Source organism: Heptranchias perlo, chromosome 21 (assembly GCF_035084215.1).
Source record: "Heptranchias perlo isolate sHepPer1 chromosome 21, sHepPer1.hap1, whole genome shotgun sequence".
In the NCBI taxonomy this organism is placed as follows: Eukaryota; Metazoa; Chordata; class Chondrichthyes; order Hexanchiformes; family Hexanchidae; genus Heptranchias; species Heptranchias perlo.
Genome location: NC_090345.1, coordinates 8,786,453 through 8,805,197, shown reverse-complemented (window position 1 = coordinate 8,805,197; position 18,745 = coordinate 8,786,453). Strand labels below are relative to the sequence as shown.

The 18,745-nt window shown below is 44.6% G+C and overlaps 1 protein-coding gene across 1 annotated transcript in view; it reads right to left on the bottom strand.

Annotated features, from left to right (window-relative positions):
• Positions 1-18,745, bottom strand: part of hpse2 (heparanase 2) — a 220,012-nt gene that overhangs the window by 82,863 nt on the left and 118,404 nt on the right. Inside the window, exon 6 of the mRNA XM_068002697.1 lies at positions 3,031-3,078. Coding sequence (XP_067858798.1) covers positions 3,031-3,078 — 48 coding nt within the window. The remainder of the gene's footprint in view (positions 1-3,030; positions 3,079-18,745) is intronic.

Genomic DNA, 18,745 nt, shown 5'->3' with positions numbered 1-18,745 from the left:
AGTCTGGAAGAAGGTGGCACCAACTCTACAACTTGTATTCAATGCTGGAAACATTTTAAAGAACTCACCAAGCTGGCCAAGGTATGTGAAAGCACAAATGTTCCTATAGATGCTGAGATACTCCAGGAAGCATGACTCACCTCCACACTATCCAGGACCGTGTAGTGTTAAAGAAGAAATGAAGGAGACCTTTAGCAGGCACAAGAGACCCCCACCATCCCCGTCATATTATGTTAAGAATCCCAAAAAGTGACGGGGCTTTCTCTAGTGACTCAGTGGGGTAAATGCACAATGTGTTGTGGTACTGAGCCATATATGGAAAGAAAGGACTTCCATTTCTGTAGCCCCTGATCATATCTGTAGGATGTCACCAATGCAGTCACTGATGTTATGTAGGCAAACGTGTCAGCCAATTCTGCATTCAACAAGGTCCCACAAACAACAAATGAAAGAATAATCATATCGTGTCTTATTGCTGGTGTTGGCTCAAGGATAAATATCGGCCAGGATATCGAGGCAACTGCCTGCTCTTCACAAGGATAGCTGGTGTGGGGAATGGAAATGTCAGTGGGCAGTGGTCTTTTGAGATTGTGGTTTAGGCACATTACGATCTCACATATTATGGATTGCTTTTGAAGTGCAATACTCATGATATGTAGGCAAACATGGCAGCCATTTTGCACACAGTTACGTCCCACAAACAACAGTGAGTTGAATGACCAGTTAATCTGTTGATTGAGGCATGATTTTTGTAGATGAAAAACTGCCAAACTCTTCTTCAAATAATGCCGTGGAGCCTTTAATATCCACTTGTACCATTGAAACAGAAGGTTTGGACATGCATTTAACATCTCATCTGCAGCACGGCACCTCCAGCACAGCACTCCCTCAATGCTGCACTGAAGTAGAGAAGTGGGAGATGTATTCTGCAGCTCATTTATACCCAACCCAGGAGTACTTGTTGCTAGCTCTAGGTACCCGATCGTACTCCATTCCACCGCACTGACATCACTCCACCTCGACAAGCACAAAAAAATCACCCCCCACCCCACAAATCCCAGGCACAAGCAGTAGAAAAATATTAAACAGAGGACAGAATAACTGGGAGAAGCTTCTCCGACTGAATCTACTACTATTTTGTTACTGTGAGAGACTTTACATTATAGAATCATAGAAAGGTTACAGCACGGAAGGTGGCTATTCGGCCCATTGAGTCCGTGCTGGCTCTATTCAACAGCAATCCCACTCACCCGCCCTATCCCCGTAACCCTGCAAATTTTTTCCTTTCAAGTACTTATCCAGTTCCCTTTTGAAAGCCATGATTGAATCTGCCTCCACCACCCACTCGGGCAGTGCATTCCAGATCCCAACCACTCGCTGTTTAAATAAGTTTTTCCTCATATCACCTTTGGTTCTTTTGCCAATCACCTGAAATCTATGTCCTCTGGTTTTAGACCCTTCCACCAATGGGAACAGTTTCTCTCTATCTATGATTTTGAATACCTCTATCAAATCTCCTCTCAACCTTCCCTGTTCCAAAGAGAACAACCCCAGCTTCTCCAGTCTATCCATGTAACTAAAGTCCCTCATCCCTGGAATCATTCTAGTAAATCTCTTCTACACCCTCTCTAAGACTGTCCCATCTTTCCTAAAGTGCAGTGCCCAGAATTGGACACAATACTCCAGTTATGGCCGAACCTGTATTTTATAAAGGTTCATTATGACTTCCTTGCTTTTGTACTCTATGCCTCTATTTATAAAGTCCAGGATCCTGTATGCTTTTTTAATCGCTTTCTCAACCTGCCCTGCCACCTTCAACGATTTGTGTACATATATCCCCAGATCTCTCTGTTGCTGTACCCCTTTCAGAATTGTGCCCTTTAGAAATGTATCACCTCACACTTTTCTGCGTTAAATTTCATCTGCCACGTGTCCGCCCATGCCACCAGCCTGTCTATATCTTCTTGAAGTCTATCACTATCCTCCTCACTGTTCACTACACTTCCAAGTTTTGTGTCATCTGCAAATTTGGAAATTGTGCCCTGTACACCCAAGTCCAAGTCATTAATATGTATCAAGAAAAGCAGTGGGCCTAGTAACGACCCCTGGGGAACACCACTGTACACCTCCCTCCAGTCTGAAAAACAACCGTTCACAACTACTCTCTGTTTCCTGTTACTTAGCTAATTCTGTATCCATGCTGCTACTGCCCCTTTTATTCCATGGGCTTCAATCTTGATGACAAGCCTATTATGCGGCACTTTATCAAACGCCTTTTGAAAGTCCATATACACCACATCAACTGCATTGCATTCATCTTCCCTCTGTTACCTCATCGAAAAACTCTAACAAGTTAGTTAATCACGTTTTGTCTTTAACAAATCTGTGCTGGCTTTCCCTAATCAATCCACACTTGTCCAAGTGACTGCTAATTTCTGTCGCGGATTACCGTTTTTAAAAGTTTCCCCACCACTGAGGTTAAACTGACTGGCCTGTAGTTGCTGGGTTTATCTTTACACCCTTTTCTGAACACGGGTGTAACATTTGCAATTCTCCAGTCCTCTGGCGCCACCCCCGTATCTAAGGACGTTTGGAAGATTATGGCCAGTACCTCTGCAATTTCCACCCTTACTTCCCTCAGCAACCTAGGATGCATCCCATCTGGACCAGGTGACTTATCTACTTTAAGTACAGCTAGCCTTTCCAGTACCTCCTCTTTATCAATTTTTAGCCCATCCAGTATCTCAACTACATCTTTCTTTACTGAGACTCTGGCAGCATCTTCTTCCTTGGTAAAGACAGATGCAAAGTATTCATTTTGTACCTCGGCCATGCCCTCTGCTTCCATGAGTAGATCTCCTTTTAAGTCCCTAATCGGCCCCACCCCTCCTCTTACTACCCGTTTACTGTTTACATGCTAATTGTTTATTTCACAACAGAAGCGAATTTATGCATAGGGTCTGAAAAGTCAGGTCCCAGTAAGGTGCTAATCACAATAAACTGAAGTGTTAACAAAGGTTAAATACCTACTGTTGCCATGTTACTGCATTGACCAGCGTCCCTGCTGTTTTCATGAACCTGTAAAATAGATTGGAAAATGAGAGGCTTCAGTTATTATACAGCACGTTGCAAACCCTGCACACATTACTAGTGGATCCCTTGTGGCCTTGTTTACAGTATGTCAGAGCATGTGCTGTTTCAGGAGGAGGGAACTGTCGTACCCTAATGCACTGGATTACACAGGATTCTGTGCTCTACGAGCTGTTCCCGGGGACGCACACTGAGACGGACATCAGCTGCTGCTGGAAGACCATCAACTCGGTGAAAGACGCCCTTTGGTCTGCCCGAAACTTGCTGGTCTTCCAGCACAAGGAGCTGTCCTCGACCGAGTGTTGCAGACTGGCACATTCCAAGGTCCAGGACTACGTGCTGAGGGACGCACTGAGGATGGGTGCGGCCGCCGCAAAGGCTCTGTGGGGAAAGGCAACCGTTTAGAGCCTTCCCGCCATTGTATACCGAGGGGCTGCAATCAGGGAAAAACCCCCTCGGGCAGAATGTAAAATTCTAACTGATGTAATGTAACTGTAATGAATCTGTAATGAACCTGTAAAGAATCTGTAACGTACCTGTTATCAAAAATGTGTATTGAGCGTATTGCAATGAGGCACCCTAGAGTGTCATGAACTGTAATTATATCCAATGTGTTCATTGAACTGTACTTGATGTAACCTGCAAATTGTAAAATCGTTTGGAATGTGATATGAGAACTGTATTGTATGTATTGCTGCAAATTTTATGAATAAAGTATATTTTTTGAAAAAAAAATTCTGTCAGGGTGGAGCTGTGTCCCTTCAAAAGCCGCAAAGCCCGATTGTTAAATGAGCACAGGTCAGTTGGAGTTTAATTGTTCTTTGGTGAGGGAACTTTGAAAGTGGAAGGTGCTTGTAAGTTTCAGGCTGCAGTTCAGAAGTTTTTAAGATTGTTTTACATCTGTAACAAAGTGTAATGCCTGGAGTTTGATATCTATGCGTGCTAGGTGTACTGCTTTTAATATTTTAACAGATATTTAGAAGAGAGCTGCATTCAATTGAGTGTAACCTAACATAAAACACGTGCTACAGTCTCTCAGGCACACCTTGTTATAACTATCTGGATGAGAATTGGAGGGTGCAAGGAAGCAACTCTACTGGGGCTGGGGATGGTAATGTTGTCTACAGAGACACATTGAACAGTGAAGACATGGTGCCGGATTAATATTCTGCTGTTTTGCTCAATTACCTTAGGGGATCATCAACAACTTATACCTATATAGCATCTTTACTATAGCAACATGATCAAAAGCACTTAACAAGGGGAGGGGAAACGGTAAAAGACACTGAGCAAGGGCTAGGAGAAAACTTAAGGCAGGTCAGTGAAGGTGTGATTAAGGAGTCAGGTTATGAGGAAGCATTTGAAGCACAAGACAACTATAGCACGGTGGACAGGGAAAGGAAAGGAATTTCAGAGTGCAGGGGGCGTGATGGCTGCAGGCTCAGTCATTGACGATAGAGCGGAGGGAGGGGGACACTCAGTAGGTTACAGAGCGTGTGAGCTAGGATATAGGGCCGCAGAACTTTCCTTCCACAGATTAAATGCTTTAGGATCTTTTTTTGCATCTACTCGCGTTGCCCTTGAGTTTTGTTAATTGGTCACCCTATGAGTTGGGTCCAGTTACACCCACCTTGGGATTCAGCAGGGGATGCAAGTTGCCCCAATTAAATGTTATTGTAGCTGAGTTGTGTAAATGCCAAACGAGCTGACTGTTGTACGCTGTGACTTTAATTGCAATGCAATATCTATGGACGTCTGGTAAGAACGTGAATGGTATGAACACTGCAATAAATGTGTCGTCTCCAGCCCCAACACCCAAAGGCTGTGAAAATGTACCAGGAGCCATTTCATATTGCTTGGCCCATGTTGCTTTCTTTTCAGCATTGTTGCAGAATGCAGCCAACAAGGAGGAATGTGTGACAGACCTGCACACTTCAACCTAATAAAGCTATCAGCAATGCCAGCGCTTTGATACTCCTGTGTTCCCTCCAGGCAGCATACTCAGTGTCAACAGCATGATCTATAGCCCTGACCAGCTATCAGGCAGGGATAACATACCACCACATTCGTTTCACTAATTACAGACTCGCTAATATGATGAATGATTTGGACTTTCCACGTAACAGCTGGGTCTGTCAGTAAAGGATTACAAAGCCAGACAGGTTAACTAGAGCTGTTCTTAAAGGCATTGGAAGTTCAATTGATACAAGGCAGATAAGCCGGATGAGGATCTATCTGTGTGTTTCCCTTCAGCCATTGTTGAATGATGAACAAGCCTCTGATTAGAGATCTCTCTGTGATGCCCACTTTAGCATTTTTGTTTTATGTTCTAGCAGTTACTCGAGCAATTCAAAGTTGCTGAATTCAAATTATTTGGTAACAGGTTATGAAGCACTAAACTCTTACTTTATTTACATTGTCTCATTCAAATTATTGGAGAATTACATTTTTTAGTGCAATAAAATGACATCGAGTTATCAGCAGTAGACTATATATCTGCGCATATTAAAAAGCAAGTCTTATTCATTCTCGGGATGTGGGCATCACTGGCAAGGCTGGCATTTATTGCCTATCCCTAATTGCCCTCAGAAGGCGGTGGTGGGTCTTCTACAACTGAGCTTGCTCGGCCATATCAGAGGGCAGCTAAAAGTCAATCACACTGACATGGGACTGGAGTCACATATAGGTCAGACTGGGTAAGGACGGCAGTTTTCCTTTCCTAAGGGATATTAGTGAACCAATTGGGTTTTTACAACAATCCAACATGGTCACTTTTACTGATACCAGTTTTTTTTATTTCCATATTTTGTAAATGGAATTCAAATCTCAAACTGCCACGGTGAGATTTGAATTCACGTTCACCTGGAATACTAGTCCAGCAACATAACCACGATATCACCGTACCCCTTTTGATCAATGGAATGCTACTAACACTAAAATACAGAGGAGAAAAGCACGAAAACTCGTGGTTGCTGTTGGCTACCAAAACTGGGCAGCTAAATCAAGCGTAAGTTGTTTTTTAAGCACAGAGATACCTTTGGACAGTAAGGTACGCTCCTGTTCTCACCTTGTAACAATTCTCCGCAATTCAAAATCGCCTAATTCAAATTACATGACAGTTGAAAAAAAATTTAGCACCAAATTCTCACTTTCCTATACTATTTACATTGCTGAATTCAAATTATTGTGTAATTCAAAATTTTTAGTGCAAAAATTGACTTTGAATTATCAGGAGTAGATTATACTCAATTCAATTTATGGTAAGCCCAATGTGGGTCTAAAAATGTTCACCAATGCATGTGGTGGAGAGACATTGAGGGGGCGGTTTTCAGCTACTGGCTGTCTGTTTCCAGCCTGAAAAACAGGCGGCCTCAGTTGAAAATTGGGGGGAGGGGGCACCTCAGCCGCCCCATGTGGGCTTGTAAATGGGCAAACAGCGTGCCTGCCTGTTTCAGGTGTAAGGCTGCTTAACCATGCAAATCGAGGTCCTGCACCAGGTGTACGACCCCTGATTGCAATTTTCAGGTGATTTGGACTCAAGAATTGGAGGTATGGTGTAAAAATTTGCAGGTGATATCAAATCGGGGGTGTAGCTAATAACGTGGAGGACTGCAACAAAATACAGGAAGACGTAATCAGGCTTGCAGAGTGGGCAGATAAATGGCAAATGAAATTCAATATAGTGAAGTGTGAGGTGGTTCATTCTGGTAGGGGGAATAAGGAGGCCACTTATAGCTTGGAAGATAAGAAACTAAACTGGGTAGGGGAACAAAGAGATCTGGGAATACAGATACAGAAATCGTTAAAAGTAGGATCACAAGTTGATAAGGCCATAAAGAGCACACTGTACTGGGGTTCATTTCTAGAGGAAAAGAATACAAAGCAGGGAGGTAATGTTACATTTATATAGAACCTTGGTTAGACCACATTTCGAGTACTGTGTGGAGTTCTGGTCTGCATACCACAAAATGATATTGAAGCACTGGGGAAAAGATTTACAAAGATGTTACAAGATGCAACTATCAGGAAAGATTGAGCAGGCTGGGGTTCTTTTGTCTGGAAAACAGAAGACTATGGGGGAGAAATTGGACCACACCCACCCCACCCCCGCGCCTGTTTGTCAGACACAGAACGGGGCCAAAAGCACCTATTTCATGGTGCTGTCTCCAAGGGCGCCTGAAATAGGTCCGACCCCATGTTGGGTTGGGCGATTTTTCAGGCGTCTCTGGCAGCCGCCTAAAACTGGCATTAACCCCTCGCATGTGTTGATGTGGGGCCTAACGTCTGTTTCAGGACCCCTCTGGGAAATTGGGCCTGCTCTGCTCATGGTTTCCCTGGCGTGGATGCGGCCTAGCAAGCGCATGCCACTAAAAAGGTCAGTACATTTTTTCTTCAAGCCTGATGTGGAGCCAGGAGCAAACTCCTGAGAGCCATTGCCGGCCTAAGATTGTCCCCTTCCGTTCTCCTTCCTCCCCCCTCCCGGGACTTACCTGATGGCTGCAGCCGGCAAGGCAGGCGATCCCAAATTGCAACGCCGACAACGGGCAAGCTGCCTCTGGAAGCGTGACAGGCATCGGGAGCTCGCCTAACCAGTGATCCTTAAAGGGATCGTTGGTGGCTGCTCAAATAAAGGCTCAGGATTTTTGTGGGGCCAGGGTGAACAGGTGCGCTCCTCCTGCCGCCACAAAAATACCATGGCCCTCCAGGATTGGCACTCCCACCCCCCACCAGGCCCAACCAGCTGGCCGGCTCAGCGTGAGAGCAGGCCGATTTGCTGCCTTCCCACTGGCGAGGTGCACCGAGCAGCTGGCGCTTGCAGCTCACTGGAGGCCTCCAAATGAGTATCACACTTGAACATGGTTCAGACCTCCTGACTCGCGGTCACTCTGCCGACTTTGCGTCCATTTGGTGCAGAAGTCGAATAAACTCTCCCCCACGGTAACATACGAATTAAGAGCAGAAGTAGGCCATTCGGCCCCTCAAGCCTGCTCTGCCATTTGATAAGATCATGGCTGATCTGCTTGTGACCTCAACCTACTTTCCCATCTACCTACTATAACCTTTGACTCCCTTGTTAATCAGGAATCTATCTAACTCAGCTTTAAAAATATTCAATGACCCTGCCTCCACCGCTCTCTGGGGAAGGGAGTTCCACAGACTCACGACCCTCTGAGAGAAAAAATTTCTCCTCATCTCTGTCTTAAATGGGAGATCCCTTATTTTTAAACTGTGACGCCTAGTCCTAATCTCTCCCACAAGGGGAAACATCCTCTCAGCATCTACCTCTTCAAGTCCCCTCAGGATCTTATATGTTTCAGTAAGATCACCTCTCATTCTTCTAAACTCCACTGTATACAGGCCCAACATGTCCAACCTTTCCTCATAAGATAACCCCCTCATCCCAGGAACCAGTCGAGTGAACCTTCTCTGAACTGCCTTCAAAGCAATTATGTCCTTTCTTAAATAAGGAGACCAAAACTGCACACAGTACTCTAGATGTGGTCTCACCAATGCCCTGTACAACTGTAGCAAAACATCTCTACTTTTATATTCCATTCCCCTTGCAATAAATGAAAACATTCCATTTGCCTTCCTAATCACTTCCTGTACCTGGCATACATTTTTGTGATTCGTGTACTAGGATGCCCAGATCCCTCTGAACCTCAGAGTTCTGCAATCTCTCTCCATTTAAATAATATACTGCTTTTCTATTCCTCCTGCCAAGGTGGACAAGTTCACATTTTCCCACATTATACTCCATCTGCCAAATTTTTGCCCACTCACTTACTTTTCTACCTACCTTTGTATCATCAGCAAATTTAGCAGCCATACATTCGGTCCCTTCATCCAAGTCATTGATATAGATTGTAAATAGTTGAGGCCCAAGCACTGATCATTAAGGGTTTGATTCCTCGCCCCTCCCTCGCATGGTCTGCCCAGTGTGGGAAGATGTGGAGCAGGGTCCAGAAGCTTCCTCGCAGGGAAATTCAACGGGACCCATCTGTGGGCCTCTTGACACCGACAGGCACTGACAGAGGCCAAGCAACACACCACCCACATGCCCCGAGAGTCACAGTTGGTGCATGGCCTTGTAGAGAGCAAGAGACCAACTGTGGACAACATAACAAGGCCTTACCCTTATTATAGATTTAAAAAATAATCTCTACTCTGGTGCCAGTCTTTTGTGATTATAGAGTAATTTGCCAGTCAGACTTATTATATCCAGCAGACTATAAGATAAAAATAAACTCAAACAAATCAGGGGGCAGAAGGGAAGAACTGAACCGCTATGGTAGTGTAGTGGTTATATTGCAGGACCAATAATCCACAGATTTAGACAAATAATCCAGATAATGTGAGTTCAAATCCTACCATGGCAGTTTGAGAATTTGAGTTCAGTTTTAAAAATCTGGAAATAAAAAAGCTGGTATCAGTAAAAGTGACCATGAAGCTGTCGTAAAAACCCTACTGGTTCACTAATGTCCTTTAGGGAAGGAAACCTGTCGTCCTTACCCGTTTGGCCTATATAAGACTCCAGTCCCACACCACCGTGGTTGACTCTTAACTCCCCTCTGAAGTGACCTAACAAGCCATTCAGTTTTAATAGGGATGGGCAATAAATGCCAGCCTTGCCAGCAATGTTCACATCCCGAGAATGAATTAAAAAAAACTGAAGAAAAAATGAGGAAATGCAGATATTCTACTGTAGAGTTAAAAGGCACCTATATTCAGTTTCAGGAGGATACTGTTGTTCTGTTTCACCCCACCCCCGCCCGTGCTTCCCCCTACTGCCTGCCTCATAACCACATAATTTTCTACCTCACGCCCAAAGCCATCCAGAAGCTCCGGCGGCAAATCTGGTGGTAGTTCACCAGACCCACGAAAAGTGGGTTCTCTGCTGCTACCAGAACAAGGCAAGTCGACCATTCTAGGTTACAAAGTGCCGTTGATAACAGGAGACTTGCTCATTTGCTGTTGGCGGCACTTTTCTAATATAAAGGCCCTGAAAGGCAGAAGCCAGATACAGTTTCTGCAACATCACAAAACATGTGTGAGGGGATTAACTCAATGGCCAGCCAGTGTTGGTCACAAATGAACAGTCATAGGGCAACGAACACCTGGGATGGGGTTGGAAAAAGTTTTTATATAGTTAAATTCCAGTTAGCTGTGACTACCCGGCTGCTTAAACACAGGAAAAGTAATCATCTTAAAGAGCAAGGTTAGCCATTAACTAGCCCTTTTATAAGTCAAACTATTATAAGAGTTAGAATTAATTTCAGGGCCCGTCTTTATGTTGAACTGGGTAGCGAAAGCTAACAGATGTGATTATATGGCAAGGCACCCTTAAGCTGAATGTAATTTTTTTTAATGATTTTTCTTGCGCTCATCAAGGTACACAGTACAGTGCTGGGGAATCCAGCCAGACATCAGCATTAAGCATTCCTGGATTAAACACAGCACAGTTAGATAAAATGTAAAGCTCCCTCTGCTCTGCCCCAACACTTTGCCTCAATTCCAGTCAAAGTTAAATGCATGTTAAGGAGCAATCACTTTTTACACTGAGAATGAAGCAGTTTGGAGGAGAGACACGAGGCTGACCCCTAGGGTTAGAGGGTCTGAGTTATGAGGAAAGACTGGAGAGACTCAGGCTTCTCTGCTGGAAAAGAGGCGCCTGAGAGGTGATTTTATATAAGATAGTGAGTGATGTGGGAAAGGTAAATCTGGAATTTAACTTTGTATTAAGCAGTGAGAGTAGGACAAGGGGACACAGGTTCAAACTAGTAAATGGTAACTTTGGGACTGATATCAGGAAATTTTTCTTCACACAAAGAGTGATCAATGCATGGAATAAACCTCCAGATAGATTAGTGGAGGCAAAAAAACATTTATTTAAGAAACACCTCGATGCAGCAGTGGAGCAGGGTTGTCCTGGCTGGAAGAGTGAAGATGGGCTGAATGGTCTTCATCCATAAATCCCATGTGATTTTGTGATCTGGAATAGACCACATCCAGCACAGTGAATGTACTGGTTGGAGGATCCCACGGAATAGACATGTTCCCGATTCAATGGACAATAAATAAATACGGGATAGATGCCAAGGCAAGAGAAAGCTGAGTCTCATCTGAGCAGGTCCTGTATGTGGATCTAAATGGTGAGGAGAACAAGACTGGATGGCCTTTTATCAGTTTTACCTTCCTGTATTATTCTTATAGAGGAGACTATTATCGGTTTGTCAAAGGAGAAGGGTACTGTTGGGGAAATACTTTGAATATTAAGGAATCTTCCACCTATTTTTTGGAAAGCTATTTCTCTTAATAACTGTATTTCAAGGCATTATCTGTAGATCCCCAAAGGGTTACCCAATTATGAAACAGACGCATTCCTTGCACCTCAGGCATGAGAATCTCCATGGAGCTCATATACTCCCTACCATCACTGTCTTTATGTTGGGTCTAAAATGATCAAAGATGGCCCTTTTCCCATATTTTAAAAACTCAATCCACACACCACAATTGTCTTCTGCTTTCCCAGGATAGGGAAGGGAAAATTAGTCAAGGTTCCCACTCCTGATCGCTTTTCAGTGACCCTGCTGGAAAATACATGCATGTGGATGTTGGGTTGGTGACAGGATTGGGTTTGGCTGTGACACTCCCCCCCACCGACACCACACACACACTTGGCCGTACTCTAGGGTTGCCAACTCTGGTTGGACATATTCCTGGAGGTTTCATCACATGACCTGCTGCCTCCAACTGCCCCGCCCTCACGCTCCCACCATTGGTCGTCTAACACGTCCATTCTCACGGCGCACCGCCTTCCCACGGCCAATTGGAAAGCAAAAAGACTCTTCATTACCCAATTGGATGATTCTTGACTTGTCAGTCAAACAGCCTTTCTTTCCCATCTCCAATATTTTTATAACTAATAAACAAGAGTGTTCAAAGAAAATGAAAAAAATGCACAATTTTTTAACGCCCCTATGATTTTTCTCCCGGGTTTGCTCGCAGCAATGTCCTGGAGATTAGTCTTCAAGTCCTGGAGACTCCAGGGCAATCCTGGAGGGTTGGCAACCCTACCACACTTGTGTGAAGAACTGATACTTGCACAGGGTACTAAAGGCCACCCTAGTGTCCCTGGAACTGAGCCCCAGCACGCGTCAGTACCTGCAGGACAAAGTGGGAGAAAATTGGGTGGGGGAGGGGGTGGGGAGCAGGATCCAGAACAGAAACTCAATGCTCACTCAGATATTTCTGTATTTAATATCAAAGTGCAATCATGATTAAAGGCAAGTATTTCTTGGCAAATAAGTCGTGTGTTTGCCAGGATACATCTGCATCACATTGATCACCCCACTGTAACATTTCGGAAAATCAACATAAGAGATCTGAGGGTTTACACATCCTCAGATTAATGTATAATTAAGGTAAGATGGTAGGGCTGGCTAAAATGCTGGTGCCAGGTCACTTTTCATCTACCCTGATCCCCCGAATCACATCCTGTCACATCAGTACAAAAGTGCACTGTATGTAGATCGTATTCCTGGAGGTTTCATCACATGACCTCCTGCCTCCAAACGCCCCGCCCACTCAAACAGCCTCCTCCCCCCTCCATCTCCAACATTTTTATAACTGATAAACGGAAGTGTTCAAAGAAAATGAAAAAAACGCAACATTTTTTTTTATGCCCCTAAGATTGATTGGTCCTCGCAGCTATGTCAAGGAGATTAACCTTTAATTCCTGGAAACACCAGGACAATCCTGGAAAATTAGAATCATAGAAAGTTACTGCACAGAAGGAGGCCATTCGGCCCATCGTGACCGTGCCAGTCGAAAAGAGCTATCCAGCTTAATCCCACTTTCCAGCACTTGGTCTGTAGCCCTGAAGGTTACAGTACTTCAAGTGCACATCCATGTACTTTTAAATGAGTTGAAGGTTTCTGCCTCTACCTTGGCGACCCGAATTGTCTGGCGTGATTCATCTCTTCTTGGGGATTTAGATATTAAATGGGGGGGAGGGGGGGAATGATTTCAGTGCCAGATATAAAATGGTTTGCTGGTTGATCACAGAGCTGTTGAAATCATTTAGGACAGAATTTTTAGACACTCGGGCTGAGAATTTCCTCAGAGCCGCTCCTGCTGCCGGAACTTTGCTAGAAGCCCCATTTACACATGTAAGTGGAATCTCCGCCCCACTTCCGCTGAAGTTACAGCTCTGAGGAAATTCCTGGCCTTGGTATTACTTAGCGCCTGTCAGAAAATGGCCCCTTTAGGCAGTCGGAGAGGTTTTAGGCTGCAGCTACGCTACCACTTTTGCACCAGTGCAAAGCAGTCTGGATGTGCATTGATGTAAAAGTCGTGTCATGACTCGGATTCGGGTCAGCACCTGACTCCCGAGCACACTAAAGAAAGTGTTATTAGACCACCTCTATATAATAAATAACTTGCATTTACACAGTGCCTTTCACAACCTCAGGACATCACAAAGCGCTTTACAGCCAATGAAGTACTTTTTGAAGTGTAGTCACTGTTGTAATGTAGAAAACACAGCAGCCAATTTGCGCACAGCAAGATCCCACAAACAGCAATGAGATAATGACCAGATAATCTGTTTTAGCGATGTTGGTTGAGTGATAAATACTGGCCAGGACACCAGGGAGAACTCCCCTGCTTTTCTTCAAAATAGTGTCATAGGATCTTTTACATCCTCCTGAGAGGGCAGATGAAGCCTCGGTTTAACTTCTCATCCAAAAGATGGCACCTCCGACAGTCCAGCACTCCCTCAGTACTGCACTGGAATGTCAGCCTACATTTTGTGCTCAAGTCTCTGGAGTGGGACTTGAACCCACAATCTTCTGACTCAGAGGTGAGAGTGCTAACTACTCGGACTTCACAGCGGCTGTAGTATAACTACAGTCCAGAGCCAACCCATATTTTAAAAGCATTCAAAAGCACACATTTCTAAGTACATACAGGCAGAACTCTGTTTGTCACTGAGCTCAGTGCGAGGCGCAACCAGCGGTATAACTCTGGTCTGCTGTCTAAGTATCAAGCTCCTCTGATATCAGTTCGAGAACTGCATCTGTAGTATAATTCCAACCGTAGTATTATCACTGCAAGTCTGCATTTCCCAATGAGGGTTTAACACAGCGGTAAACAATTATCATTTATGAGTTTAAAAACTTCAATTTATTAGGAGTAGATTGCACTAATGTAAATTGGTCTGCCAGTGTTGGAGACCCTTCATGTTTCCAGCACTAAAAGCCCAATACCACCAGGTTTTATGGAGGAGTGCAGGCAGCATTGGAAACCATTTGCACAGTGCGGTTGCTTACAACAGCAGCAATGATTACTCGAGAAACAGCAGGATGAATGGGAGAGACAAGAATGGGGACGGGGATTGTTGGGAGCAAACCCCCAACATAGTTTGAGTTATTGCATCAATTGTTTTATGGATTTTTAAACTATTTCCTTTTGCCCAACACATTAACTCTTCTTTCAGTTGATCTATTAGCACATCTCCCATGGCAATGCTCACTATAAGCCCTAACCAAAGTCACAATTGACATCTTCTGTGACTGTGATTGTGGTGCATTATTCCTTCTCATCTTCCTCAATCTATCTGCAGCCTTTGTCACAGTTGCCCACACTATTCTCCACCAATGCCTTTCCTCTGTTGCCCAGCTCATTTGGATTGCCCTTGCTTGATTCCACTCTTACCTTTCTTATTGCAGCCAGAGCATCTCCTGCCTATGATCTCCCCACCACCCTGCCAATAATCTCCCCACTGCCCTGCCTTTGATCTCCCCACTGCCCTACCAATAATCTCCCCACTGCCCTACCAATAATCTCCCCACTGCCCTACCAATAATCTCCCCACTGCCCTGCCAATAATCTCCCCACTGCCCTGCCAATAATCTCCACACTGCCCGACCAATAATCTCCCCACTGCCCTGCCTTTGATCTCCCCACTGCCCTACCAATAATCTCCCACTGTCCTGCCAATAATCTCCACACTGCCCGACCAATAATCTCCCCACTGCCCTGCCTTTGATCTCCCCACTGCCCTACCAATAATCTCCCACTGTCCTGCCAATAATCTCCCCACTGCTCTGCCAATAATCTTCCCACTGCCCTGCCTTTGATCTCCCCACTGCTCTGCCAATAATCTCCCCACTGCCCTGCCTTTGATCTCCCCACTGCCCTACCAATAATCTCCCACTGTCCTGCCAATAATCTCCCCACTGCTCTGCCAATAATCTCCCCACTGCCCTGCCAATAATCTCCCCACTGCTCTGCCAATAATCTCCCCACTGCCCTGCCAATAATCTCCCCACTGCTCTGCCAATAATCTCCCCACTGCCCTGCCTTTGATCTTCCCACTGTTCTGCCAATTTTCTTCCACTACTCAGCCAAGATCTCCCGAGCTCTGCTATTTTCAGATACTGAAAGCAATCTGAATTGCTTCCCCTACCAATGACAATCTCAAGCAAGTTGGTCTCATATCTCATGCAGTCTCAGTCAGAGCAGCTTGCAACACATCCCTATGTTGCCTAATCATGTGTCTCAGAGGATTGTTTTCTGGTGACCATGTAACGGACTATATTTTAATCAAGCAGGTGTCTGGTATGTGATGAATATCAGTCAATCAGCCTTCCATATTCTGAAATACTGCAATCCTCCAAAGTAAAAATAGCATATCCAGCATTTGCACCAACACTCTTGCCTCTGTTAAGATGGGTGGGGCCTGACCCATTGTAAGAACTCTGGTGTGTGAATTTATGTTCTTTGCTTCCCTCCATGAACGTAGACTGGTGGTGATAGTGGGGGAGGGATGGGCAGTATTGTAGATAGAAGCCCTCCTAAACATTGGCTTGTGTGATACAAGTCTGATCCCAACTCTATAGAGCTTGGCTTCCTAATTCTTTTATATTTACTGTTTTCCAATCACTTCTGTCGTCAATATTACACCATGGTTATTATGGGGTCAACAATCTAGTTTCTGACTCAGGGTAATATCTATGTTTTTTATACATAGAATCCAGAGTGTGGACCAGAGATAGGTCTATAACATTGTGACCTCAATTCTCCAACCCATGCTCCAAGTGGGATTGCAAAATTACCCCTATCACCTAAACTCATGGAAAGACCACAGCTGCTTGACTGAATAGAGCTCCAAAAGTTTTTATAAAAAAGCTTTCCGCTTAAACTGAGTTTTGAAATTGCAGAGCCCGGTGGAGGATTTGTAAATCCGCTGCATTGCTTTAAGTGCCCATGTTTACAGTGTCTGCACTGTGTTCTGTGATGCAAAACTACTTTCTTGTATACCCACAGTGCTACTCAACCACAATAAGAATCTAACAGCTCGTCAACTAACCGCATAACTAAATTGCAGCTGGGGCAGGAACAGCCAAATCTAAAATTGTTGGCAATGGGAGTTGCGAAATGGTGGCTATACACTCCTGAATAGAGGAGAAAACTACCTCATAGGACTATGAGGATTCTCATCCTACATCCTGACAATATTACCTCCCCCCTCCAATTTACTTCCCTTTTCTCTCTCGAAGGTACTGATTTATGCTTGGGTACAGTTCCGCAGATGCCACACCTCTGCAGTACCTCACCTAGGATGCCATTCTTCAAGCGTCCACCTAGCCGGTGAATGTCAGTAGGCTATTCAGCTGTGGTGAGCATCACAGTTGAGTCCAATCCTCTCCTCACCTAACACCTTTGCCAGCAAAGATCAATGGAGTGCAACCAAGGGGCTGATAACTATTTCTCCATCCCCAGTCCAAGGGCTGCTGAGGGCAGTCATGCCCAAGATGAGACCAGCTAACTCAGCACAGACAAGCGATCATACCTGTGATCTTCCTGGTCTGTATGGCTCAGTACCACACCAGATGGTGTATTTGCTTAAATACGGCGCTGGGCAATTTGAATGATTCTTTTCTATAAAATCTTGTAGTATAAATAGAATACTGCAGGACATAATCAGAACTGACTTAACAGTTACTCACAGACTATCTCTCATATAAGCTACTGGAGAAATTCAATGGCATTATGCAAGTTTTCCTCATTAGACAAGTCCAATAATTAAATGGGAGGTGAAGGGACGAAACGCCCTTGCTATATTTTAATTTTGGTTTGCAAAAATGTAAGCCAAAAAAAACCAAGGAAGTATTTTGTTTTAAATAAAGACTTGAAGAGAGGGCTGATGTAAAAGTTTGTTGTGTTAATGGTTTTCATTAAAGCAATGATCAAGGGCTTGGTTTCCCCAAAACCCCATTAATTTATAGTAAATTTATATAAGCCTGTGGCTATGTCAAGTTGCCAGCCCAGCAACGGCTCGATGTTCGGTGTTATGTTTAACTCCTTCACCAGCTCTGTGCACTGGCTGAGGAGTTTTGACCGAGCAATGACTTTGGGCTTAATGTGTCTGAGGTGATCTCGGGTTGTGTGGTGGCTTTAAAGTAAGAGATCCAGGATTCCGAGAGAGATCTTGCCGAGCTGCATCTGTCCCCGTGCATTTACCATTTGTACCGTCTTGCGGGGAGAAAAATGAGTGCACCGAAGAGGGTGATAGCGGAGCGAGCCAAAATAAAGCTTTATACCATTCTGTGAGCATTTTGCTCAACACTAATAATAGTTGCGATTTATTTTTGCTACGAGTCCCAGTAAAAGCCTATAATGGGTTTGCAATACCCCATGGGCACCAAGGTTGTAAGCTGTGGGGCAGTAGCAGCAGAGTGCTCTCTGCTGTTCCACCGGGAGGATGTCATGTTGCAGTTTCGTGAGGTTCACAATGTAACAGTCATAGTGGCGTCCATTAATGAGCTGGTAGAACTGTAGGGTTTTACGCAACAGAGGAAAGATATTGGTCGTCTCATGCCTGGGGCCGGCTCTATGAAAGAGTTATCCATTTACCCTCCGTAAACTTAAGCTCATCCAAAACTCTGCTGCCCGTATCCTAACATGCAACAAGTTCCGTTCACCCATCAACACTGTGCTCGCTGACCTACATTGGCTCTCAGTCTGGCAACGCCTCGATTTTAAAATTCTCATCCTTGTTTTCAAATCCCTCCATGGCCTCGCCCCTCCCTACCTCTGTACCCTCCTCCAGCCCTACAACCTTCCGAGATCTCTGCGCTCCTCCAATTCCGGCCTCTTGTGCATCCCCGATTTTCATCGCTCCACCATTGGCGGCCGTACCTTCAGCCGTCTACGTCCTAAGGAATTCCCTCGCTTCTCTCCCTCTCTCTCCTCCTTTAAGACCTTCCTTAAAATCTACCTCTTTGACCAAGCTTTTGGTCACCTGTTCTAATATCTCCTTATGTGGCTCTGTGTCAGATTTTGTTTGATAATACTCCTGTAAAGTGCCTTGGGACATTTTACTACGTAAAGGCGTTATATAAATGCAAGTTGTTGTTGTTGTAGTCCCATTCTCTCGCTCTTTCCCTGCACCCTTTTAGATTTTTCTTTTCCAATTATTCATCCACTTCCCTTAATTATAGATTCTGCTTCCACCTCTGCTTCTGGTCGGGCAATCCATGTGCTAAACATGCTAATTCATGGATGCATTTAAGGGTAAGCTGGATAAATACCTGAGGGAGAAAGGAATAGAAGGATATGGTGATAGAGTTAGATGAAGTAGGGTGGG